This window comes from Elephas maximus, chromosome 19 (genome assembly GCF_024166365.1).
Source record: "Elephas maximus indicus isolate mEleMax1 chromosome 19, mEleMax1 primary haplotype, whole genome shotgun sequence".
In the NCBI taxonomy this organism is placed as follows: Eukaryota; Metazoa; Chordata; class Mammalia; order Proboscidea; family Elephantidae; genus Elephas; species Elephas maximus.
This window is the reverse complement of record NC_064837.1, coordinates 12870844-12897125: the sequence shown is the minus strand read 5'-3', so window position 1 is coordinate 12897125 and position 26282 is coordinate 12870844. Positions and strand designations below refer to the sequence as shown.

At 52.2% G+C, this 26282-nt stretch overlaps 1 protein-coding gene, 1 long non-coding RNA gene and 1 other non-coding gene across 11 annotated transcripts in view; 2 read left to right on the top strand and 1 right to left on the bottom strand.

Moving 5' to 3' along the window:
- The window catches only part of LOC126062163 (uncharacterized), a 27226-nt gene extending 25695 nt beyond the window's left edge, over positions 1 to 1531 (bottom strand). Inside the window, exon 1 of the long non-coding RNA XR_007513984.1 lies at positions 1406 to 1531. This is a non-coding gene — a long non-coding RNA (uncharacterized LOC126062163). The remainder of the gene's footprint in view (positions 1 to 1405) is intronic.
- Positions 1041 to 26282, top strand: CHD3 (chromodomain helicase DNA binding protein 3). 9 transcript variants are annotated; one of them, XM_049859339.1, is made up of 40 exons: positions 1041 to 1326; positions 5838 to 5950; positions 6395 to 6565; positions 6817 to 6941; positions 8212 to 8495; positions 8744 to 8874; positions 9022 to 9172; positions 9360 to 9535; positions 9856 to 10089; positions 10294 to 10497; positions 11005 to 11216; positions 11916 to 12047; positions 12415 to 12514; positions 12940 to 13131; positions 13320 to 13520; positions 13927 to 14064; positions 14339 to 14460; positions 14613 to 14786; positions 14924 to 15065; positions 15297 to 15428; positions 16080 to 16197; positions 16419 to 16543; positions 16733 to 16964; positions 17279 to 17445; positions 17937 to 18114; positions 18581 to 18646; positions 19148 to 19233; positions 19389 to 19522; positions 20093 to 20237; positions 20403 to 20565; positions 20689 to 20810; positions 20914 to 21049; positions 21165 to 21266; positions 21454 to 21585; positions 21991 to 22099; positions 22294 to 22426; positions 22671 to 22912; positions 23930 to 24093; positions 24334 to 24460; positions 24992 to 26282. In XM_049859339.1, the coding sequence occupies exons 1-40, from the start codon at positions 1056 to 1058 to the stop codon at positions 25230 to 25232; spliced, it is 6327 nt and encodes a 2108-aa protein (XP_049715296.1). In that variant the 5' UTR covers positions 1041 to 1055; the 3' UTR covers positions 25233 to 26282. The 9 variants fall into 9 exon arrangements, with proteins under 9 accessions (XP_049715296.1, XP_049715294.1, XP_049715295.1 ...); XM_049859337.1 differs by having other exon boundaries at positions 6820 to 6941; positions 9342 to 9535; positions 24992 to 26281; XM_049859338.1 differs by having other exon boundaries at positions 9034 to 9172; positions 9342 to 9535; positions 24992 to 26281.
- Positions 19662 to 19800, top strand: LOC126063363 (small Cajal body-specific RNA 21). Its single transcript, XR_007514303.1, has one exon. It is a non-coding gene; the product is annotated as a small Cajal body-specific RNA 21 (non-coding RNA).

Below are 26282 nucleotides of genomic sequence, written 5' to 3'. Positions count from 1 at the left end.
GATTTATATATAAACATATATTTCATCTTTTCCTTTTCAATGCCTGAAGGGGAAAAAAACCCTTCACATCAAACCACTCCCTTCTGAAGTATTCAGAAAAAAAAAAAAAAAAGCTTTTCTTTAGAGAAGGGAGGTGGGGAGGAAGAGACTAGTAAAGAAAAGAAAAAAAAATTAAATCTGGTTGGACTAGTATTTAACTAGTTAACCTTTAACAATTTATGCTGATGTCAGACTGAGCATGACTACTGATTAATGCCCCCCCTCAAATATTTTTTATAAGGGGTGAGTTAGTCACAGCAGCCATTTTTGTTTTATGCAGAAATCCTTCATGCCCCCCCAAAACACACACACACACACACATACACACAGTTCAGTACACAAGGAAAATATCTCTATTAATCTGTGCACTAATCAGTTATGAAAAAAGGGAGAAATTTCTGGGTTTCTGGGTAAAAGCTTGGAGATGGGGGTGTAACAGGGAGGAGAATGGGGGGGTGAAAAATGAAATATTAAGCCAGCCATTTTGTTTTAAAAGGGGATTTTTCCCCCTCTCCCTTTCTTCATGGAGGGGGTGGCGGTCCTGGAGGGGGGGTTGTTTTAAAAATAATTTCAAGGCGGCCATCTTAGTGCCTCAGCTCTGAGAAATATTTCTGAGCGCCCCCCTCAGAATTTAAATATATTTAAGGCAACGGAGAGGGGGGTAGAGAGAAGTCGAAAACTTTTATATATATATATATATATATAATTTTTTTTAATCCCCCTTTCTTGTTCTCTTGGGAGGAGAGAGGCAAAAAAGTCTCTCCTCTCCTGAAAATTTTCCAAGAAAATTTTTGGGGTGGTTTGGCCCCCCTCCTCAGACGGCGGCCCCGAGGGTGGGGGTTTTAGAGGGGGGTGGCCCGGGGGTTTTGGGGGCTGGGGGAGGCGGTGAGGAGGAGGACGCCGCCGCCGAGGAGGAGGAGGAGGAGGAGGAGGAGGAGGAGGTGGTGGTGGTGGTAGCGGTGGGGGAGGCGGGCGGGCGGTGGGTGGGGGGGTGGTGGGGGGGCCAGAGCCACAGGATGGCTTCCCCTCTGAGGGACGAAGAGGAGGAGGAGGAGGAGATGGTGGTGTCGGAGGAGGAAGAAGAGGAAGAAGAAGAGGGCGACGAGGAGGAGGAGGAGGTGGAGGCGGCCGACGAGGACGATGAGGAGTACGACGACGAGAGAGTACTCGGGCGCGGGCCGGACCACGACCGGGGCCGCGACCGCCACAACCCCCCCGGCTGCCACCTCTTCCCGCCGCCGCCGCCACCGCCGCCGCTGCCCCCGCCGCCGCCGCCCCCGCCTCCAGGTAAGCGGCCGCTTCGACCTCCCCCAGCCCCCAGCGGGAGCCGCGGGCGCGAGAGGCCGAGCGGGGGCGAGACACCCACCGCGCGGCCGAGGCGAGGTGAATCCGGGGCGCGGGGCGCCGTCTCGGGCCGATCGCCCCGCGGCGGTCCGACCGGGCGATCCGGGCGGCGGCGGGGCCAGGCCTCCTCCCCTCCCCCGCCGCACCCCTCCCCCGTCGCCGCCGCCGCCGCTGCCGCCGTCGCCCGGGCTGGAGAGCGCTGGGAGCGAGCTGCGCGCGCGGACCGGGCCACTTGGTCGCGGCTTTCGGGGGAGGAGGAGGAGGAGATTTTTTTTTTACCCTCGGCGGGGAGGGGGTAGGCAGGAAACGGCCGAGGCGAAGCCAGGGCCCCCTCCCTGGCCGAGCGAGGGACCGCGGAGACCCTGGCGGCCGGACGGCGGCGTGGGGGGGAGGGGCGCGTGGGGGAGGGGCGGCCGCGCGGGCGCCCCTCGGGCTTCGGCCCCGGTGGGGCTGGACTGAGGGAAAACTGGGTTTTCGCGAGTGGTGTTCTTAAGTCTCCCTCCCCTGAGGAGTTGGGAAGGCAGGGGGGATAATGGCGCCCATTGGACCCCCCCCCGAGTTGCGGAGACTTTTGTGTCCGCTTAGGGGCGTGCAGTGGCACGTGGGGAGGGGTCGTGGGCTATTCGTGGGCGGCTGAGGACTAGGGGCAGGTGGTGGCCACACTCCAAGCAGAACACTTCCCGGAATCAGACTTGATCCTTCCCCCCCTCCCCGCAACTTGTACTGGGGGGGCGGCGCCACTGAAGACTGGGGAGCGAGAACAGAGTGCAGGGGGAAACCGAAGTCCTCCCCCCAACTCCTCCCCCTTTGTCACTCCCCTGCCCTGGGCTCTTTTGTGTCAAGTGCGCCCCCCCATGACCCAGTCAGTCTGGGGTGGCCGAGCTGCCCAGCTGTGACTCTCACGTGGCTGCCGTTCCCTGTCACTCACTCTTCAGCTCAAACCGCCCGCACCCAGACCACGTTGGGGGGCGTGAACTGCCCACTCAGCTGTTCTGCAGCTTGACCATCACTCAGAACCTCTCCCTCGGGCTGACGAGTCACCCGGCACTTCTGGGTTGCTCCACCAGCCGTGGAGGGGACACACCGCTGCCTCGCTTCGGGCGCCCCGCCGGTGGGCCCACAAAGACCATCTTCTAGTTGGTTTATTTCTAGTCTTTTTATAGGATAGGTGAGCGAGGGCAGTGCTCACACTGCCTGCTTGGGAATTGAAAGGGGGGACATCCACACCCCCAGACCTCTGGGTGCCATGCAGCACAAATGCACCCAACTTCAAATTTTCTAACATCATTCTCTTCGTAAAACTGCCGTATTGATCTTTGTGCCATATGTGGCAAACTTTTCTGTCTTGCTGAGGCAACCTTTGAAGGAGGGAGTGTGGGGAGCTTTCTAAATTTGGGGGGGGGGTTGTGTCTAAGGGGAAAGAAAATAGTCTTTTTTTTTTTTTTTGCCTAGGCTTGTCTGAAAAAAGGAAAAGTTTTTTTTTTTTTAATGTTATTCTAGAGCCCCCACTGATTTTGCATGAGGGAAAGGAATAAAGAATTGGGGTAGGGGTTGCTTGGAAAACAGCAGAGGTGCTAAATAAAGGGAAAGAAAGGATGACAGGTTTAGTTAAGAAATTGGCAACTCTCACCTACTTGTATTCTGAATTTGGGTTGTGGTATTTGGGAGGTTTTGAACTCGGATATGGGTACGTGAGAGAGAGGAGCAGGAAGAATCTTAGGTTGAGGTGGGTCTTTGTGTCGATATTCCCTCCCCCTCTCCCTCTTTGCTTTCTGAATAGATATGTCAAATGCTTTTAAATTTTTATTTGAAATGAAAACCCGCCTCCCCTCTCTCCCAGGGCAATTTTATCTCCCTTTCAGCCCTCCAAGTCAAATGAGTGACCCAGATACACCCCCTCAGATGACTTTCTGAGGTAAAACTTTGAGAAAATATTTTTAGTCTGCTAATTATTTCTGTTTAAGTGTGGGGAAAATAATCCTCCTCTCAGGAAATTTGTTCAAGTTGTCCTCCCTCACCCTTTTCTAGAATATGAATTTTAGATATTAGAGGCTTGTATTGTTTTTCATTCTGACCGCTTTGGTTCTCACCATTTTGTTTTACATTCTTACCCAAGACCGATTTTATCCCTTCCCCCTCTTCTCCAGTCTCCTTACATTGTTAAACGTTTAAAATAATAGCACTCGTGTTGATGGGGGAAGGGAGCAGGAAGCCAAAAACTCGTTTCTTCTCCCTCCCCCTTCTGGTAAGTCTGGAGAAATAATATAACATAATATATAGATGTGATTCCTCGGAGGTGGGGGTGGGGAATGATTGTGGGTGGTGCGGAAAATTCTGGTAGTTTCTTTGCAAAAGGCCTGAAAATACAAACCCACCCCCTGCATGCAATACGCATGTGCAACAGACCTATTATGGTGGTTCGTTGTGGGGGAGGGAGGGGAATTTGAGAAAAAATAAATATATGTGTGAGAGATTGATGGTAGATTAGAAGAAGAGGGGGCGGGCGGGAGGCGAGGCTTTCCCAGAGACTCCGCCTCCTTTCTCTGACTGCCAGGCTCCGCCCCCCGCTCCTCGCCCGCCCCCCTCCCGCCCCGTCTTCCCCAGATCCGAGCCGGAGATGTGGGAGAGTCTGGGCTCCAGGCCAGCATTGAGTGGCTGGTGAGACAGAGGTTGGGACTTAAATTTGCTTTATTTTCCTCCTCTTCCTTTCTTCGCCCTTTTGCTTTTGCGTCTTCCCACTACCGGTGCCTTCCCAAGTTCGGGAACCTCCTGGTAGAGCGGGGAGAGGAGTTAACAGGCTGTGAAGTCCCAGGGCGTGTGTCCCACCTCCAGCTGGTGGTGACCGAGGCCATTTTCCTGAACCTTAGCCAATTGGCCTGCCCTTGCCACTGCCCCGGCAGCCTCCGTTTCCATGTTCATATTAACCGAAATCCCTGGGGTTAGGGAGAGCTGGCTGCTGGAGCATGGCGCCTTACCGACTTCCTATTACAGTCCCCACTCTGTTTTCACAACCCACGGCTCCCAGACAGACAATCCTACAGTGCCTCCCTGCGCAAGAGGACAGGATGCTTGAGTTCGGAGGAAAGGTAGCACTGAAGGAATGAGATGCCTGGATTCTGAGGCAATGGAAACCGAGGCCGCTGGTGTTAATATGTGGCTAATTTTCTGTTGGATCTCGAGGGAGGAAGGATTGTGTGTCCTCAAGCAAGAGGCTGGGCCAAGCCTAGGCTCTCCCCTCCTGCAGCAGCTGCCTCTGCCTGAACAGGACAGGTCTGGCTGGTTAGTCTAGTGCTTGGTGTGGGAGGGAGGCCAACCAGGGCTCCATTTCTGTGTGGCATCTGTGCCTTCTTCCACAAGGGGTAAGGGCCCCCAAGCCTTCACAGACTGGTAGGGGTCATGGAGAATGGAGTGGGGGGACATCTGGGAAGAACCCGACCCAGGCCTTCTGACAGAGACATTTAGGAAGAAAGCCAGGGACCTAACCCTGCTGAAAGCGGGTACACGCTATCGTCTGTATTCACATTCATGAGTATGTGTATAGGTGTGCATTTGAGAATGTCAGTGCTACGTGTGTCTGTGCCTGTATCTTCATTCGGGTCTCCCTTACCGCACCCATGTGAATGGGTAAGAATTTTTAGGTCTAAATGTGGACATGAAGATTGAGACTAGGGGATAAAGGGAGCAGGGGTATGAGAATAGATTTGAAGAGAAATTAAAGGATACTTGGGAGAAGGAGCAAGGTTTCGGTAATTGTGGAGACTTTCTCCCGTAGGGTCAGAGTGTGATGAAGGAGCCAGACACTATGATCCTGTGGGCAAGAAGTGAAAATGACCAGCTAAGGCTTTCTTTTCCTTTAAGGCCATGTTGTGATGACAGGAGGCTTGGTGATTATCTGAAGAAATATAAATAGAGGCTTCCCTGATTCCAAAAAGGATGTCAGGGCCCCAGGGTGTTAGTGTGAGAACCCAGGTGTCCAGCCTTTGGCTCGCCCTTCTCAGCATCTGGCTTAGGGAGCTGCCAGTTTGTGTCTCCCCACTCCAAGTTCTGGGGTCAGGCCAGGCCAGCAGCTGGGCATGGCTTCCCCAGTTCCTGGGCAGGATGCCAGCTGGCGAAGAGAGGGGGAAGGCAGAAGGCGCCCTGGCGGCGACTGAAAGGACCTGCCACAGTCAGAGCCCGTGGCCTAGAGCCTGGTCCCTTGTTAGTAGGAGGAGAGGAAAGGGAGTGGTTTGGCTTCTCTTCCCTTCTGACCCCTGACCTCCCATTCAGAACCAGAGCATCCCAGAGTACTAGAAACACTCTCTGTTTGCATCCAGTGAAGGGAGGCAGGGTTTGGAGGAGTTAATGCCCGATTTCCTAGAGAGTGGAAACTGAGGAGGTGAGAAAGGCTGAGACTGAGGGGCTGCAGAGACTCAGAAACCAGAGGCTTAGGTTTTCTGGTGCTCTCTGCTTCAAAGATAAGGATGACATTCGGCTACTGCCTTCAGCATTGGGTGTGAAGAAAAGAAAACGAGGACCCAAAAAACAGAAGGAGAACAAGCCAGGAAAACCCCGAAAACGCAAGAAGCTTGTAAGTATCAAGGACTCCTGTCTCTACATCAAGGTTCAGGAGGACCATTCCCTGTTTTCCCCAGCTCCTTCTCTGAAACCGTCAGGGTGCTCGTTGGGTTCCCTAAGTCGTGATGCAGAGATATTCTCTCTGGTCCCGATTACTAGCAAGGGGTGAGGTGGGGTGGAAGGGTTCCTGGATTCAGGAAGGCCTGAGCCCCTGCCCTTCCTACTGGCTTTTATCTAACCTCACTACAACCTAGTGAAAAGGCCAGTTGTCAGATGTGCGGTGACTTCCCAGGAAATAGAAGTGGTCGAAAGCACAGGCTCTGAGGTAGACTGCATGAATTCAGGGCCTGGCTCTATGTGCCTCAGTTTCCTTGTGTGTAAAAAGTGTGCTAAGAACAGTTTCTGGTACATGGTAAGTGCTGAATAAAATTTTTTTTTTATTATTTTGACTTACTAGGACAGTGAGGAAGAATTTGGCTCTGAGCGAGATGAATACCGGGAGAAGTCAGAGAGTGGGGGCAGTGAATATGGAACCGGACCAGGTCGGAAGCGGAGACGGAAGCACCGAGAAAAAAAGGAGAAGAAGACAAAGCGGCGGAAAAAAGGGGAGGGAGACGGGGGACAAAAGGTGACTAGAGTTAGGGAGCAGGGGTGAGAAATTAGTATTACAGACAGGCATGAGGAGGATGGGAAAGCCCCAGGTGGGTGGTACTAAGTGAAGAGGCCCTAGTTTCATGAGGGGTGGAGCCAGGTTCAGAGAATGGAGCTGGAAGCAAGAGAGCCCAAGCAGGCTGGTAGGGTAAGTGGAGGGGGATGTGCAGGAGCCCCAGGATAGGGACAGGAGGAGCACCCACCTCACTGAGGACATATCTTTTCCAGCAGGTAGAACAGAAGTCATCAGCTACTCTGCTTCTGACCTGGGGCCTGGAGGATGTGGAGCATGTGTTCTCTGAGGAGGATTACCACACGCTCACCAACTACAAAGCCTTTAGCCAGTTCATGAGGTGGGGTAGGACGGGGGGTTCCTCTCAAACTAACACTCTTAATTTTGGAAAGGCCCTGGACTCCTCTGGAATCTGATGAGAGCTAATAAAAGGTTCTCCAGAGAAATTCACAGAACAAACACATGAAGTTCTGTATGTCATTTCAAGCAGTTCCTCATCTTCTGAGGATCCTTCACAGAGGGGTTATGATTCTAGTGCTAGGTTGGAAAACTCTCTACCAACAGAATATAGCCGTGACTAACTGTCCTTCCCTGCTCCAACAGTTCCTTTTTTTCCCAAATGACTTCTCTCTAAATTGTAGCTGAGAGATACCATCAGGGTTTCCAAATTTCCTTTTGTCAGTTATCAAGTCCTCTGCTCCTTATTTAGGCACCCATAATAATGGAGGATGAATTGCTGGCAGCAGGACCTGAGCTTCAGTGATTTGCAAAGTAGAGTAGAGAACAGCAGAGATGCCTTTTTGGAAGGAGACACTTTAACATAGCCACAGTTCAAGGCTCTGGAGGCAACCTCCTGAGGTTCAGGTCCTGTCTCTATCATTTACTAGCTGTGTCATCTTAATCCCTTTGACCCTAAGTTTCCTCATCTGTAAAATAGGAAGGATAACAGTACGTACCTCATAGGAGTCTTCTGTGGACTTAATGGAATAATGAATGGAAAGTACAGTACCGTCAGTGTAGGGAGTGTTCAGCAACTTGCAGCTGGCATTAACAACATTTGTCTCATCTACCTCACTTGTAAAAGCAACACTTTTGTCAGCAAAACCTAGGAGGCATGCATGAGCCGAGGGTTACCCATGTCCTCACAAGAGCTTAACATCCCACCCCAGAGCAGAACCAATATGGTCCATCTCTTTCCAATTCCAACTGATGGGACCTTTCCTCAGAGACCACGGAACTTACTAGTAAAGCAGAGAATCATAACGACTCTTAGGGGTATTGTGAGGGTGGAATAAGATAAAGCACGTGAAAGGGTTTTATAAACCGTTAAAGTAGGCTATGAAAAAAGTATAACAGTTTATTGATGTTATTTTTTGTCTCTCTTACTCATGTTTTGGTTTTCCAGTTTTTTTTCTTTTTTAACCCGTTCTTTAAAAAAAAAAAAATTTGTTTCTGTTTATTTATTTTTTTTAGTTGATGTTATTCTTAATGGGACATATTTTCACCACCCAGGCGTCCTGGCTTGTCCATAGACTTAATGGATGAGGGGAGGTGGCGGTATTCCCAGGCCATCTGTGAGGGGTCCAAGTCCTTTGCTTCTCTATTTCCAGGCCTCTAATTGCTAAGAAGAATCCTAAGATCCCAATGTCTAAAATGATGACCATCCTTGGGGCCAAGTGGAGAGAGTTCAGCGCCAACAACCCCTTCAAGGGGTCAGCAGCTGCTGTGGCGGCGGCGGCGGCGGCGGCGGCAGCAGCTGTAGCTGAGCAGGTGTCAGCTGCTGTCTCATCGGCCACCCCCATAGCACCTTCCGGACCCCCTGCCCTTCCACCACCCCCTGCTGCTGATACCCAGCCCCCACCCATCCGAAGAGCCAAAACCAAAGAGGGCAAAGGTAAGGAATCCTCCCCTTCCAAGAACTGTCACCCCACCTTCCACACCGCATGCTCTCAAATTATAGTCTAGAACTCTTGTCTTCCCAGCCCTGATTGCTGAAGGAGAAACGTTTTCCGGGGCTGGTGGGGGCGGGGTGGGGTGTCTTGCTAAAACCATAGTCCTCAGAGAAGAGTCCTGAGACCTCTCTTATTCCAGTGTGCATCGTAACCTCTGCCTTTTCTCTCCCCGCCCCGACTCCTCATTCAGGTCCAGGCCATAAGAGGCGGAGTAAGAGCCCCCGAGTGCCTGACGGACGGAAGAAGCTCCGGGGAAAGAAGATGGCACCACTCAAAATTAAACTAGGGCTGCTGGGTGGCAAGAAGAAGAAGGGAGGCTCGGTGAGTGGCCCTTCCCTGTCCCCTAAACTCAGGGGCTGGGGTCCAGACACATGGACCACAAGGGAAGATGGAACAACGGGGGGCCTAATGCCTGGGAAGGGAGCAGAATCGTGTTGGCCTCCCTGACAGCCACGGGGCTATGGGCAGTATGTTTTGCAGAGTGATGAGGGCCCCGAGCCAGAGGCTGAGGAGTCAGACCTGGATAGTGGCAGTGTCCACAGTGCCTCAGGTCGACCCGATGGGCCTGTTCGCACCAAGAGACTAAAGAGAGGCCGGCCAGGAAGGAAGAAGAAGAAGGGTAAGGGGTGTTAACTGTGTTACCCTGCCTGCCCTCTTCTCGTTCCTTCATTGTCTTTCTTATTTTCAATTTTGATTTCTCTGTTCAACCCTTCTCTCTTTTTATCTCTCGCCCTCTGCCTCTCTCCCTCTCTCTCTCTTGCCTTTGCCTCCACTGGGGTATGTGACAGTCCTGGGCTGTCCTGCAGTGGCCGGGGAGGAGGAGGTTGATGGCTACGAGACGGATCACCAGGATTACTGTGAGGTGTGCCAGCAGGGTGGGGAAATTATTCTGTGCGACACCTGCCCTCGTGCCTACCACCTCGTCTGCCTTGATCCTGAACTTGACCGGGCTCCTGAGGGCAAATGGAGCTGCCCTCACTGTGTGAGTACCTGGCGTCCAACATCTTTTAGCCCTCACAGACCCACTCGTTATTTTCTCTTTGATTTCAGTTGTCCTCTTCCTACCCCCAGACGCCTGGTCTTCTCAGTAGCAGATGCCTGAGTGTCCAGGATCCTACGTTGCACCTTTCTCCCATCCCTTTACCCTCAGAATCAATGTTTTTAGAGATGGAGGTGTTTGGTTCCTTAGCTCCCACTAGTTTTCTCTGCACTCCTAGGATTTAGGTGTTCTGTCTTTGTCTCTGTCTCCTAGTCTAGCTCCTAATCTCTTGTCTGTCTCTGTGTCTGTCCCTGGCCTCCCAGGAGAAGGAGGGAGTACAGTGGGAGGCCAAGGAGGAGGAAGAAGAATATGAAGAGGAGGGAGAGGAAGAAGGGGAGAAGGAGGAGGAGGATGATCACATGGAGTACTGCCGTGTGTGCAAGGATGGGGGGGAGCTCCTCTGCTGTGACGCCTGCATCTCCTCCTACCACATCCATTGTCTAAACCCTCCCCTGCCTGACATCCCCAACGGGGAATGGCTATGTCCCCGATGCACAGTGAGTATAACCATCTCCTGTCACTGTTCACTGTCAGGCCCTGACCTTCCCCCACCTCTGGGGCCCAAATGCCCAACCCTTCTTTCTCTACTCTCCTCCACACCTAACCTTTGATTCCCCTGGGGGACCCTGATCCTCCTGCTCTAATGATGGGCTCCTTCTGCCTCTTTTCTTTCCCTTGTCTTGTGTGTGTTCATCCTGAAGTGCCCTGTGCTGAAGGGCCGTGTGCAGAAGATTCTGCATTGGCGGTGGGGGGAGCCACCTGTGTCAGTGCCAGCCCCTCAGCAGGCAGATGGGAGTCCAGATGCCCCAGCCCCTCGCCCTCTTCAAGGCAGATCAGAGCGAGAATTCTTTGTCAAGTGGGTAGGCCTGTCCTACTGGCATTGCTCCTGGGCCAAGGAGCTTCAGGTACAAGTGCCTCTCCTGTCCCTACCCGCTGTGACCCCACTCACTACATTCTCACTCTTATCTCACCCTGTTATTCCCTGGTCTTATATACCCTTTGCTTTCCCTCGTTTCATGCCTCTGACTCGCAAACCCTGCCTACTTCCTTAGTTCCATATATGCCTCTCCTGGCCTCTAGTCCTCTTTCAGCCTCTTCTGTCTTCCCTGAGATCTAACTTAGCCATCTTTTTCCTTATCTTTTTTTTTTTTAACCAATACTCTCAATCGTAGTAACCCTATTCCCTGCCTCCTTTTGTTTGTTACACTGCCACCCAGTCCCATCTTCTGATTCTGTTCTTCCTATTTCATTGTATTCATCCTCCTGTTCCAGCTTTCACCTGCTACATCTCTCGTGCAACCTCTTTAATGCTTCTCTTCCCCCTCCGCTCCCCCTGCTGGCCTCTTCCTTATCCCCTTTTGTCCTCTCTGGATGTTGGGACTATCTCTTCCCTCTCGTCTGTGCCCCATCAGCTGGAAATCTTCCACTTGGTAATGTATCGAAACTACCAACGGAAGAATGACATGGATGAGCCCCCACCCCTGGATTATGGCTCTGGCGAGGATGACGGGAAGAGTGACAAGCGCAAGGTGAAAGATCCACACTACGCCGAGATGGAGGAGAAGTACTATCGCTTTGGAATCAAGCCAGAGTGGATGACCGTCCACCGCATCATCAACCACAGGTTAACCTTGGCCTGTGGAAGGGCCTGGTGATGGGACGCTGCCCTTGCTGCAGTTACTTGCCGATTAACAGAATAATTGATCCAATCTCGATAACCCCAGCTGACAGCCCTGGCCCTTCTGGCCTGGTTTCCTTTGTGGCCTGAGCGAAGCTGAGAGGGACGTCTGGCCCAGCCCAGGCACTTCGGTTGTTGATTCCTCTGCTGTTCGGTAGCATAAGACGTGACACAGGAGTCAGAGGATGCAGGCATGAAGGCAAAACATAAGAAACATGATTCATCCCGATCCGTGCTACTAGAATGTCCTTCTTCATAGTGCTTGTTACTGCCTGACATTATGCCCTGTGTTTATCTCTTATTTCATTGCCACCTTCCCGAGTAGAATGTGAGCTTCGTGAGTATAGGCTCATCTGTCTGTCTCATTTACTGCTGAATCTCTAGTGCCTGGAACAGTGCCCAGCACGTAATCGATGTTTAGTAAATACTCACTGAACAGTCGAATGACAGCAAAGCCAGATGTTGTACTGTGACAACTAATTTTCAGTATATTGTCGTGAAAAGGTTAGAATAGTACTTTAGCCATCCTATGCTCCCTTCCAGTAGCTCACTGTTGAGAATTAGGTGACAGATTCTGCGTGTTGGTTTATCGTTAATAGGATGATTTTTCTCCTTCTCCTTCTCTTGCCCCCCCGCGCCCCACAGTGTGGATAAAAAGGGTAATTACCACTATTTAGTGAAATGGAGGGACTTGCCATATGACCAGTCCACATGGGAGGAAGATGAAATGAACATCCCTGAATATGAAGACCATAAACAAAGCTACTGGAGACATCGGTGAGGGGGCCAGGGCATGGCTTAGAGGGAGACTGGGGAGAGAGGCATGAAAGCAAAACCCCTATCATCAAGTGAGATGCAGTAGGGACATACCCAATCTTGAGTTCAGGGTAATGGGGGCTTGGGGCTGGCTTACTGGGGTGAGTTTAGTAAAGAGGCAGTATAAGGGAACAGAAGTCAGATACGGCCTGAGTGATGAGGACGGGGATGCTCAGGAACCGAGAGGGTTGGCTCTGAAGGTGAAATCCAAGAGGTGAGTGTAAAAGAGCCTGGGAGAAGATCTAGATGATGGAAAGTAGAAGGTAGGTCTGGAATGAGTTCAGAGGGGAAAAGAGCTTCCTAAAACTCAGGCCCACTCTCCTCCCAGAGAACTAATTATGGGGGAGGATCCTGCCCAGCCCCGCAAGTATAAGAAGAAGAAGAAGGAGGTGCAGACTGATGGGCCTCCCAGTTCTCCTACTAACGATGTAAGTCCTCTCATTTGGACTTTCTCCCATTTCTGGAGCCATGGTGATGGAAGCTTTCCCTGGGTCTACTGACAGAACTTCCCAGAGTTTCAACAACCTCTTTAAGCAGTAGCTCTTCCTTCAGTATTTAGCCTTGCCCCAAGAGTGGCTAGGAAACTTAGCATAAGAGTCAGAGAGCCAGTGGAGGTGGCAGCATACATGGGGCTCTTCCACCAGCTGGGCCTTTTCCACCAGCTGGGCCTTCCCCATGCTGGGTATTATTTTAAGGAATGGGGAGGGGTGACTGAAAACAAGAACTTTCATAAGCTCAGATCAAAGTTGAGAGAATTGTAATCCAACCTGGTCACAGTGCCAGGGAAGAGGAGATTGAGACCAGAGGAGCTACTGACGGTTCCCTTGAACTTTCTGACTTCTTGACTCTACAGCCTACAGTGAAATATGAGACCCAGCCACGGTTTATCACAGCTACCGGTGGCACACTGCATATGTATCAGCTGGAAGGGCTGAACTGGCTACGCTTCTCATGGGCCCAGGGCACTGACACCATTCTGGCTGATGAAATGGGGCTGGGCAAGACCATACAAACCATCGTCTTCCTCTACTCACTCTATAAGGAGGTGCTGGCTTCTAGGGTGCCTAAGCGGGACAGCTAGGCTGAAGCCTAATCTGGCCTGGGGAGGGCGGAGGCGGGTGGTGGAGGATGAAAGTAGAGAATGGGAGAGGGGGGTGGCAGCCAGAGGACTGAAGTATAATACAAACCGTAGCCTGGACTAATGGTCCCCTTTTTCCCCCCATTGACTCCCAGGGCCACACAAAAGGTCCCTTCCTGGTGAGTGCCCCCCTCTCTACCATCATTAACTGGGAGCGGGAGTTCCAAATGTGGGCACCTAAGTTTTATGTGGTGACATACACGGGTGACAAGGACAGCCGGGCCATCATTCGTGAGAATGAGTTTTCCTTTGAGGACAACGCCATCAAAGGTGGCAAGAAAGCTTTTAAGATGAAGGTAAGCCCCTTTACCTCATTGCCTCAAAGGCACTCAAATCTGCCATTTTTTTTATCCAGACCAGGATTTCAGTTCCTTTATTCCCTGCTCAGCTCTCTCCCTCCTTTCCTCTACCTGTCCTCATGCCTTTTGCACTCTAGTCCTGGAGAGTGGAGCAGGTACTCCCAGGTGCATACACACATCTGTGTGTCTCTCAATTCGTGTCAGTACTGGACATAAGGGGAAAGTTTGGGGACCAAGTTCAGTAATGCCTGTGTGGAGTCAAAGTTGGAGGACAAGATAATTGGTTCCCTTTGGGGGTCCCAGTCAGGACAAGGTATCTGGGTAAAGAATGAGGACTGGAGGTCAAGGCACATGGGTGCAGGGTGGCAGCCAAATGGGCAATGGGCAATGGTTGTGTTGGCAGAGGGAGGCACAGGTGAAGTTCCATGTTCTCCTGACTTCATATGAGCTGATAACCATTGATCAGGCAGCACTGGGCTCCATCCGCTGGGCCTGCCTCGTGGTGGACGAGGCCCATCGGCTCAAGAACAACCAGTCCAAGGTAAGTGAGCGTTCCAGCCCCCAGAAACGTGAAGTCTGTGGACTCCCACTTGCCCTGATCCTAAAAAATGGTTCTGGAAGCTTCCTAAAGTCTGGAAGGCAGGATGGCAGGGAATCTCTGGGGAGAAACACAGGTTGGCAGAGGGAGGAGACTAGGGGTCTGGGGCCTCTGATCTGGAGGGAAATGGGAGCTGGGGGCAGGGAAAGGTTGATGTTGGCCAACCATTTGCCACTAACGGGCTCTTTCTCCTGGCTTTCCTTGCACCATCATCTAGTTTTTCAGGGTCCTCAATGGCTATAAGATAGATCATAAGTTACTGCTGACAGGGACCCCTCTGCAGAATAACCTGGAGGAGCTCTTCCATCTGCTGAACTTCCTGACCCCCGAGAGGTTTAAGTAAGTAGTTGTAGCTCTGTAGTTGCCTAAGTGTAGAGCATCAGGCTGAAAGGGTGATGAGATGAGCTGGTGGAGAATTAATCAGAGTAATGCCCGCCGTCGAGCAGACGACCTGACAGCCTGTTCATTTCCTGTGTTGTTCTGGCTGCTAGCAACCTAGAGGGCTTCTTGGAGGAATTTGCTGACATATCCAAAGAGGACCAGATTAAGAAGCTGCATGATTTGTTGGGGCCACACATGCTACGGAGGCTCAAGGCTGACGTCTTTAAGAACATGCCAGCCAAGACAGAGCTCATTGTTCGAGTGGAGCTGAGCCCTATGCAGAAGTGAGATCCAGGGCGGGCTATCTGGGCTCAGGGCTGGGGATTTAGTGGCACTTTTCCAAGAGCTGGTGACCAAGTGCCTCATCATCGCCCTTGTCTCCTGTATTATGTTTCTTCTGTGCCCTGACCCTGGCCTTTAGGAAATACTACAAGTACATCCTGACTCGAAATTTTGAGGCCTTGAATTCACGAGGTGGTGGGAACCAAGTGTCGCTGCTCAACATCATGATGGATCTCAAGAAGTGCTGTAACCACCCGTACCTCTTTCCTGTGGCTGCTATGGTGCGTACAGAGCGCCGGGAACTAACCAAATGCCTGGTTCTCGGAAAAGCGGGAGAGTTGAGCACAGGGGTGGAGCTGGGCTCGGAGGCCAGTGACCGACCGGACCCCTGAGAGGAGTAGGAATTTGACAGGTGTGGAGGCTGGATTTGGACTTTCAGCTTTCTAGGCACAGTAACAGTGGGGGTACATTTTATGACCCTCTCCTCCTCCTTTCTTTCCCCTTCTTTTCAGGAGTCCCCAAAACTCCCCAGTGGGGCTTATGAGGGTGGGGCACTAATTAAGGCGTCTGGGAAGCTTATGTTGCTGCAGAAGATGTTGCGGAAGCTGAAGGAGCAAGGACACAGAGTGCTTATTTTCTCGCAGGTGACCAACCCCTTAGCGCTTTCTTTATTGTCCCTGCCTTTCTGTTCCCTCTCCTCACCATCCAGACTTTAATTCCTGGGCACTGAGAGATTAAGAGATTACTTCCTTAAGAGTTTCTGGTGTAAATGGTTCATTGCTGGCTTCTGATTCCTCCTTTTAAGGCTGTGGGAAGCTGTAGTTCAGCTTCTTTTAAGCGGAATGGGAGAAGGGTGAGCCACCTGCCTCCTCAGGGAGAGCTGTGGGACTGGTGTTATTTCTTGACTCTATTGAGGGGCGGGGAACGGGAAAGCACAGATCCGTTGGAAATCCGATGACATCTATGGGTCCACCCTCCAAAAAAAAAACACCACCATACAATTTTGTACAGGTTTTCAGGGGGTTCAGAGTCCCCTGAAACCTTTACATGGGTATCAGAGAAGACCCTCGTCTTAAGAGAAGTAATCTTAGACCAAGAGAGTATGAGAAGAGTGTGGGATAATGAGGAGCTGGGGCCTGGGGGCAGAGAATGGGGGCAGCACCAGGGAAGCTGAAGGCAGGGCAGGGGTCCAAGTGTAAGGATTGGGGTTGAGTTAGAGTAAAGGGATATTGCAGTGGACAGGGTCCTTCTCACTGCCTCATTAGTCTAGACTTCTTTCTTTTTTCTTGCTCTAGATGACCAAAATGTTAGACTTGCTGGAGGACTTCTTAGACTACGAAGGCTACAAGTACGAGCGCATTGATGGTGGCATCACTGGTGCACTGAGGCAGGAGGCCATCGATCGGTTCAACGGTGAGGGGGGGAAATGCCTCAGTCCCTGATCAGTATGGAAGCCTGAAAAACATGTGTCTGAGTCCTTGGGGAAGAGAGTAGGGGACACTGGCACAGGGGATATTGGACACCTAGGCTTTTGAGTTACGGGCATGGCTGTTTGTAGTCAGGGAACACCTAGGAGTAAGCGGACAGAACTTCTGGGTACGGAAAAACCTGATTCCCTAACGCTTGCCTCCTAGCTCCTGGGGCCCAACAATTCTGCTTCCTCCTGTCCACCCGAGCGGGGGGCCTGGGCATCAATCTGGCCACTGCTGACACTGTCATCATCTTCGATTCTGACTGGAACCCTCATAATGACATCCAGGTGGGAACTCAAATCCTGGGGGCCCCACACCACCTGGCAGGGAGACATGGGGTCATGGAGGAGGATGCCATCCTCTGGGGTCAGAAGTAAACCTCTTCAGGGGTAGATGATCCTTCCTTAACGGCCTCCTTTCCCTAGCACGTGGGCAGCTTCTCCTCTGACCACCCTGTCTTTCTCCTGCCCCTGCAGGCCTTCAGCAGGGCTCATCGGATCGGCCAGGCCAACAAAGTGATGATTTACCGGTTTGTGACCCGCGCGTCAGTGGAAGAGCGAATCACACAGGTGGCCAAGAGAAAGATGATGCTGACGCACCTGGTGGTGCGGCCTGGACTAGGCTCCAAGGCAGGCTCCATGTCCAAGCAGGAGCTGGATGACATCCTCAAATTTGGCACCGAGGAGCTGTTCAAGGATGAAAACGAGGGTAAGAACCTTCTGCAGTTCCCTGTGTGCTCTCATAGGCACTTCTCCTCTGAAACTCCCTGCAGGAAAGCTCTTCTCTACAGCCTTTGAAGGAAGAAGAGCCTGTTTTTCAGTAGTCCGTAGAGGAAGGCTGGCCTCTTTCCTTGCCTCGAGAGGTTTAAAAAAAAAAAAAACCCTCCCAAGGAAACAGCCTTTTTTCTCCAGAGCTCCTGTGAGAAAGAACCAGAGTAGAGGGCTTTCTTCTGACCTGTCTAAAGTTCTGCCCAGGGTTCTGGTTGGAGGCCACCATTTCTTCTTATTCCCTGTCTCCACCAGGAGAGAACAAGGAGGAGGACAGCAGTGTGATCCACTATGACAATGAGGCCATCGCTAGGCTCTTGGACCGGAACCAGGATGCAACTGAAGACACCGATGTGCAGAACATGAATGAGTATCTCAGCTCCTTCAAGGTGGCACAGTATGTTGTGCGGGAAGAAGACAAGGTGAGAGGCTTTGGGGCTTGACACTGGTCTATCTGAGGCCATTTCTCAAGGTCCTTTACTGGACCCTGGAAGTAGGACGATCCCACTTTGCACTTGTTTTTCATTTAGTCTCCTATCCCATACCCAGCAAAGAGTAAGGGTGGCCCTGAAACAACTTCCTGGTGTAATAGCTGAGGCTGGACTTTGGAGATAGACATAGGCACAGGAAGGTACAGATGAACACGAAAGAGTATCTCCTGAGTTAGTGCAGGAAGAACGCAGAGGGGATTGGAAGTGAGGTTTAGAAAAAAGCGTGAGCACAAGAGGCATAAGAATGTTTCAGGTAAGACATACGAAAAACATGCCACGTCCGGAAAATGTATGCCGCTTCGAGAAGGAGATGTCAGAGCAGTGAGACTGGACGTGGGTGAGGTAGGAGTAGTAAGGCTTTTGTTGCGGTAGAAGGATTGGGTGAAGAGGGAGCCTGCCATGTTCCTTCTGCTGCCCTTCAGATTGAGGAAATCGAGCGAGAAATCATCAAGCAGGAGGAGAATGTGGATCCTGACTATTGGGAGAAGCTGCTGAGGCATCACTATGAGCAGCAGCAGGAGGACCTGGCTCGGAATCTCGGCAAGGGCAAGCGTGTTCGGAAGCAAGTTAACTATAACGATGCTGCTCAGGAGGACCAAGGTGAGGGCTGCCCCAGCTGCAGGAAATGAGAAGGGAAGACGTGATAATGAGTAGGTGATTAGAGGCTGGGGGAATCTGGAGAGAAAGAGAGGCCTAGAAATCAGGACCCTGATAAAGGGGGGAGAAGAGACCAGGAAGGGTCAGTAGGAGCTCCCTGGAGGCTAGGTGGGTTTGCAGGCAATTTAAATTATCCAGTGGTTGCAGAGGGATCAGGGTAGGCACCTAGGGATCCTTGCCTAAAGTAGGTTACACAGGAGTCAGGGTGGCAGCGTAGGAGCTGCCCAGAGGCTGAAGGTGTGTGGGGAGTGGAGATAGTTCAGGATCTGTGACTGAAAAGCCAGACTGAGAGCGGTGACGGAGCATCCCCAGGATGGCCACGGCCAGAGGGAAGGTACATGAGTCTCAGCGGAAAAGGCTTCAGTATAGGCCTACCCAGGGAGTCACCACTGACCTCTGATCCCTACAGATAACCAGTCAGAATACTCAGTGGGATCAGAGGAGGAGGATGAAGACTTTGACGAACGTCCTGAAGGTGGGATCTGTTTTCCTGCCTGTCTGCCTGAGTTCTTCCTATTTTATTTCTTAGCATTCTTTAAGCCTACTCTTTTTGTACAAATTATACATGTTTTTTTAAGGAAAATTAAAGATAGCAGATAAGCACAAAAGAACAAATACGCATCATCTCTCCACCCAGAGATAACCAAATGCTGTTAACATGTCAAGTATACGTAACCACAGAGACTTAGATGCCCAGATGAAAGATAAAGACGATCATACCATTTTACATTCCCACCAATAATTTTGATTTCATCCACTATTTGCTACTGATTTTTCAATCTGACTTGATTATTTTAGACTTGCTGTGTTAGTAGTTCTGAAAGTGTTGGGAAGAAAACGAGAAGCGCCTCAAACCTGATACAGGCCTTTCCTGTGTTCTGTATTTGTGGAAATTGGGCCTGGGGGTGACTGAGGGGTAGAGGAGGGTGGATCCGCTAAACTGGTGTTTTGTGCTTCTGCTCACGGCTACCCCCAGGGCGTCGTCAGTCAAAGAGGCAGCTCCGAAATGAAAAGGATAAGCCACTTCCTCCGCTGCTGGCTCGAGTTGGGGGCAACATTGAGGTGAGAACCAGGCCCAGGCCCCCATGAATTCTCTAAGGAGAGAATGAGGGCCACAAGGTTTGGAAATTGAGGCCTGAGTCACTGAGAGTCGAAAGGACCAAGAAATGAGATCCCTTGACACTCATCCCCTGCTCCTCCCTTACCCCCATCGTCAGGTGTTGGGGTTCAACACGCGTCAGCGGAAGGCTTTCCTGAATGCTGTGATGCGCTGGGGGATGCCACCTCAGGATGCCTTCACCACTCAGTGGCTGGTGCGGGACCTGAGGGGCAAGACTGAAAAGGAGTTTAAGTGAGTGTGGGTGACACGGGGCAGAGTGGATTAATGGGTAAGAGCTTTGGGGGTTGGAAAGTTACTTTCTTCCTCTTGGCCACCATATGATGTGACCTTACTCAACTGATCATCACACTCCCTGCCATACAATGTTTCCTGGCTCTGTTTCCTGGGTGGTGGACTTAGCCTTTTCCACCTCCCCTCAGATGAGCCTAGAGTAGACAGGCCAGGCGTCCCCTCTGTGGAAGAGGAGTTCAAGAAAGGAGCCTTCCCCGGGCTGTCCTAGCCTCACATTTACTGGGCCACAATTACCTGGCAGGGGGAGCTGGTGAACAGGATGAAGAGCTGACTGATGGGGCCTAGGAACAAAGTATCAAGGTCAAGGAGACAGTGGGAATACAGGGGGAGGGGTAGATGGGGAGTTAGGATTTGGAGGGCTGGGAATGGAGAGATTGAGAAGCCCAGGGGAGGACCCTGGGGGCACTGGGGAATTTAGGGCTCAGGGGTTCTGTAAGCCCTGTGCCTCCCTCACCAGCCTGTGCCCCTTCTGAGGCTCCCCTAATCCTCTCCCCACCCCATGTTCCTTAGGGCCTATGTGTCACTGTTCATGCGCCATCTCTGTGAACCTGGGGCAGATGGCTCTGAAACCTTTGCCGATGGAGTCCCTCGGGAGGGACTGAGTCGTCAGCAAGTGTTGACCCGCATTGGAGTCATGTCTCTGGTCAAGAAGAAGGTATCGGTTTTCCCTGCATCCCAAAGCTGACCACCTACACCGTCCTCCCTCAGCCTTCCGTCCCTGAGTTCTGGACTCAGGCTAGTGTGAAATTGAGGGGAATGGAGCATCCTAGATGTCCAGTCCCGGGAGCTGATCTCTGTCCCTACAATCCCTTCCCCTCAGGTACAGGAGTTTGAGCACATCAATGGGCGCTGGTCAATGCCAGAGCTGATGCCTGAGCCCAGTGCCGACTCAAAACGCTCGTCTAGAGCCTCCTCTCCAACCAAAACATCCCCTACCACTCCTGAGGCTTCCGCTACAAACAGTCCTTGCACCTCTAAACCTGGTAATTAGAAGTCAGGAAATGGTGGGAGAGCCAGCCATGGGGCCAGAGTGTTTATCAGATCAGAGGGGTTGGAGTCGAGGTGCCTTCTTACTCTGCCTTCCCCACTTCACCTTCCCCCTGCAGCTACTCCAGCTCCAAGTGAGAAAGGAGATGGGATAAGGACACCTCTTGAGAAGGACGAAGCCGAAAACCAGGAGGAGAAGCCAGAGAAGGATAGCAAAACTGGGGAGAAGATGGAGACAGAGGTGTGGATGCCTGGCTCCCCACGAGGGGAAGGAATACAGGGGTCTTAGAGGCCACATACCTGGGAGCCCACTAGTTCATCCTGCCACCATTGTTTTCTTCCAGCCTGATGCCCCCAGCCCAGCCCCTTCGCTTGGGGAGAGGCTGGACCCAAGGAAGATTCCTCTAGAAGATGAGGTGCCAGGGGTACCTGGAGAGTTGGAGATTGAACCTGGGTACCGGGGGGGCAGAGAGAAATCAGGTGGGTGCATGGCCCTAGGGGTGGTGGGAGAGGATTAGAATCTGGGAGTTCCCTCTTCTGGGGTCAGGGATTGAGAGTGACATCCTCCCTTCCTGTCCCCTACCGCCTCCCACAGCCACGGAGTTGACGCCAGGAGAGAGGGGAGAGGAGAAGCCGTTGGATGGACAAGAGCACAGGGAGAGGCCGGAGGGGGAAACAGGGGATTTTAGCAAGAGAGGTAATGGGTGGAAGATTGGACACCTGGGCCCCTGAGGGAGTCAGGGGTGGTGGAGTTTGGGGGCTAAATGCCCGGGTCCTGGGTGGTTAGCTTTTCAGAGGACCAGTACAGTATAGGTAGTAGTCTTGGGACCTGAGGGGAAACTGTCCTGAGGTGTGAGCCATGCCCCTTGCCCCATCTGCCCTAGCAGAAGATGTAAAAGGGGACCGGGAGCTTCGACCAGGACCTCCTCGAGATGAGCCACGGTCCAATGGGCGACGTGAGGAGAAGGCAGAGAAGCCACGGTTCATGTTTAACATCGCAGATGGTGGTTTCACAGGTATGGGAGCTTCTCGCTACTATCTGCTCCCACTGGGATTTGCTTAGCTTTGTGGACTTTCTCATTTTGCCTGAGGTTTAATAGGCCTTCTACTAGCCCGTGCCTGCCCCTTCTCATTCCAAGTATCCTCCAATGACATAGTACATGCAGACTCTGATCCTTGCCCTAAATCTTCTTTAAGTGGACCTTCTGACTCCAAAGCCATCTTTAATCCCACTTCATGCTTAATCCTACCATGAACCTTGTTCACAGCTAATTGTATTCCTAGCCTCTTATTCCTTCCTCTCAAGGAGCCTTTCCTCTTTTACCGTCTTTGCCTTTTCTTCCTCTTTTACATTTAACCTGTTGGGCTGGATGTGGTTCACAACCCCCTGAGGCCCCTTCTGTCTACTGGCCTTTTTTCAGAGCTTCACACGCTGTGGCAGAATGAGGAACGGGCAGCTATTTCCTCTGGGAAACTCAATGAGATCTGGCACCGAAGACATGACTATTGGCTTCTGGCTGGGATTGTCCTGTATCCTTTGATACAAACGCAAGAACAAATGGTTATGTCAGTGTGGAGAGGGGGACTATAGGGAAGCAGAGTTCCCGCCCAGGGAAGGGGAGACCGTGCCACACCGTGGGGAAGTCAGGCCAAAGGGAAGACGTTTTCATAGCCAAGCCCATTCCTATTAAATTCCTTGATGGCTCCCTTTCCTTCATCGGCAGCCATGGTTATGCACGGTGGCAGGACATCCAGAATGATGCTCAGTTTGCCATTATCAATGAGCCATTTAAAACCGAAGCCAATAAAGGGAACTTTCTGGAGATGAAAAATAAGTTCCTGGCCCGGAGGTTCAAGGTGAGGAGGATGAGGGAGGAAAGAACTGGGCTGAAGAGGGGCTTGGGTCAGATTTGGTTAGAATCTGGGGAAGGTTAACACTTGGAGGGTCGAGGCTACACTTGAGGACAAGACCAAAGCGTGACCTTGCATTTGGGGCTGTGGTCTGGATTAAGGCTGATGCTGGGGTCACAGTCAGTCTTGGTGTGGAGCTGGGGGTCCTCAGCTGTGTCACCCACCCTCACCCCCACCCCCGTGCCCTCAGCTCCTGGAGCAGGCGCTGGTGATCGAGGAGCAGCTGCGGCGGGCGGCCTACCTGAACCTGTCACAGGAGCCGGCGCACCCCGCCATGGCCCTCCACGCCCGCTTCGCCGAGGCCGAGTGCCTGGCCGAGAGCCACCAGCACCTCTCCAAGGAGTCGCTGGCGGGGAACAAGCCGGCCAACGCCGTCCTGCACAAGGGTAAGGGCCGCGGCGGCCCCGCGCGGGGGAGGGCCCACAACGCTGCGTAAGTCTTCACCCCGCATCCCTCAAAATCTTCCCACCCCTGTGACCCCTTTACCTTCTGAACCATCCCCCTCTGACCTCTAACCCCACCCCTCACCCACCTGGCACCCTCTTGGTTTTTAGCCTCTGGGAATTGTGCAAGCCAACCCTTGTCCTTATGTAATAGCATTCACACCAGTGTCTGATAGAGGGACCTGCCCCTCAGACTGTATGGAACTGTACCCACGTCCCCTACATACACTGGGACCTCCTCACTGACCCACACACTACCGTACTGCTGAGAGCACCCTCTCCGGGGCCTTGGCCTACGTGTGCTCCACAAAATCTCTTACCCCTGACTGCACAAATCACATTCCCTTACATCCCAGTCACCCCATGAGGCAGAAACTACCACCCATCCAACCCTCTGACCCTCCCCCATGAAACTTCCCTTTGACCTCAGCCCTTCCTCCCAAATCCTCTTACCTTGATAATAATAGAAATTCTAAAGCCCTCTAACCATCTAATCCTACTTGATGTAGTGACTGACTCCTGATCCCTTTGATTCCTGTTCTAATTCCTTGAATCTATAATGCTGACCCTCTGCGTTCCCTTCCCTTTACATATTAAAACCTTGATTCCTTAATCTTTGATACCACTTACAACCTCCCATGACTGTTTCCTCCCCATCATCCCCAACCCCCAAACCTCACTCTTCCAATATGGGATGTTCTGACAACTCCCCGCCCCCATGTCTTCCAATGTCCTCCCCTGTCTCCCTTTTCTCCATATTCCCTTGTTCTTTTTTCTCTCTCTCCATCTGTCCTCTGGTGATCTGGTCTCTGTCTCTTCACCTGACACTTTCCTCTTTTTCCCTGAGTTGCTGTCTTTTTCTGTCTACTTCTGTCACTTTCTTGGTCTCTGGATCTTTGCCATCTGTGTCCTCCTCTCTTTTTCTGTCCGTCTCACTCCTTGTCTCTTCTCCTGGCTCTATCTCTGTCTTTCCCTTGCTCTTCTTTCTCCGTGGCCCGGGCCCCAGTTCTGAACCAGCTGGAGGAGTTGCTGAGCGACATGAAGGCGGACGTGACCCGCCTGCCAGCCACGTTGTCCCGAATACCCCCCATCGCAGCCCGCCTTCAGATGTCCGAGCGCAGCATCCTCAGCCGGCTGGCCAGCAAGGGCACAGAGCCTCACCCCACACCGGTAACCCTCTTTGCCCCTAACTCCAGTTTCCCCTGTTGGTATTCCTCTTGGCACACATTAATACACCTTCATCAGAATCCTATACAATGTGGAAAAACACCTTGCTAGAACACACTCTTCACCCTGTGTGAGTCCCTGCCTACATGTCATACTCCTCATAGTTCTGGAGTTTGGCCCATAATGGTTCCCCTACAGCTTTTCTCTGTGGACCCTCTAACTTCAGCCTGCTCTCTCCTTCAGGCCTTCCCTCCGGGTCCGTACGCTACACCTCCGGGGTACGGGGTAGCCTTCAGCGCCGCACCCGTAGGGGCCCTGGCCGCCGCAGGCGCCAATTACAGCCAGATGCCGGCAGGGTCCTTCATCACAGGTCAGCTGCTGATTTTCCTGCTCTCTGCCTCCCACTCCTCCTCCTTGTCTAAGATCATCCCTGTTCGGCTACCTTTTTGCTGCTCCAGTCCCCCTTGTTTTCTCGGAAGTATACAGTGTTTTGTCTTTCTCTCTCTTTTTTTTTTTTTTACCTATCTCAATCACCTATGGAATGGAGTTGTTCTGGGCATCATTCTTCCCATCTTTCTTAACCCCTCTCCCATTCCCATCATCAAAACCCTTGTCTAGGGTTTTAGTGGCTCCATGGCTTGGTATCTCCTACCCGAGCTGTCTCCATCAGGGTTACTTCAAGGGGAATAGAATATGACCTCGAAAGAGATCTTCTGAGAGTTGGCACATCACGAGGCACAAAGGGAAATCTCGGAGAGGAGTTCTCCCTGGTCTTCCCCCCCTTACCCTGGGAGACCTGAAGTGACAATAGGTGTTCTGGACGTAAGATTGTACTGTTGTCAGAAAGTAGTGTTTGGGAGTGATGTGGCAATTGACCCCTCCTTACCCACTTCCCACACAGCCGCCACCAACGGCCCTCCAGTGCTGGTGAAGAAGGAGAAGGAAATGGTGGGGGCAGTGGTGTCAGACGGGCTGGATCGGAAGGAGCCCCGAGCCGGGGAGGTGATCTGTATAGACGACTGACCGGATCCCAGGCCTGCCCTTCACCCAGGCCCCGCTCCCGAGGCCGGCCTCTAGCCCAGGCTCTGGGGGCTGCTGCCAATCCTCCACCTTCCCCACCCCTTGGGCCACCGTTGGGCTAGGAGCCCCTTCGCCCTTCTCTACAACTCCTCTCTACAAGAAAGACCCTTCGTCTTTCTCCACTCCCATGCACCTTTCCTGCCAAGCTTTGAAGAATGTGCTGGGGAGAAGAGGGCTGGGTGGGAGATGGTTAACAGGGTCTTCCAAGAGCCTTTATCCCCCACCTCCAAACATACACAGCTTCCCAGTAAATGGTTGTGGGGGGGAAAGAGGTGGAGCCTCCCCAGTCTTTTTTTCCTGCAATATAAGCTCCAGCTCCTGCAAAAGTGGGGGATGAGCCTGCCTGGCCTTTAGGAACTTTTGGGAGGAAAGAGATTTGAAGAGAGGAGGAGAACCCTTAGAGAGGGATAGAAAACGAGCCCTGGGAGGGAGGAAGGGAAGAGGAGGGGTGGCTGCATGTTCCCTTCCCCTGCCTCTCCCCAAATTGAGGGGGGAGAATAAAGGCGCCATTCACTGGCTCAGTACCTCCTGTGTACCGGCATCTTGTGTTGGGCATCTTCCCCCCTCCCTAGGGACCAAGGACAACCCCTACAAAAAGAGTAATGGTTGGGCGATACTCCCTCAAGCCAAAGAGGAGCTCCCCAACCTGTTCTAGGGACCAGGTAACCTAGAAAGGGTGGGAGAGAACACAACAGGCCAGATGTAGGGGGGTGGTCCCCAGCTTGGGTTCACATCCCTAGAGGGCTTTGACCTTCCTCAAGGCCTAGATACAGACTAAGTCTGAGTGGGTCAGACAGGGGGCCTAGGCAGGGGACAACCTTGCCTCTTGACACCTCTGGAACCAGAGCAAAGAAGTGGAGGAGGGCAGGCTGGGGAGACATGGGCACATTCCCCTTCCCAGGAGGGGCCGGGGAGAGTGGCAGTTTGCATGGCGAACCCCCCACTTCCTCTTCGCTGCCCCTTCATTTTCTTGCTGCCCCTTTCCCAATCTCTCTTCACACCCACTCCTGGTCTGTCCCAAACCCTTCTTCTGTATCAGGTTTATTGGTTGTACATATAAATTATACTTTCCTTTCTGTGTGCTGTTATTTTTGAGTGGGGGAGTCTTTTGG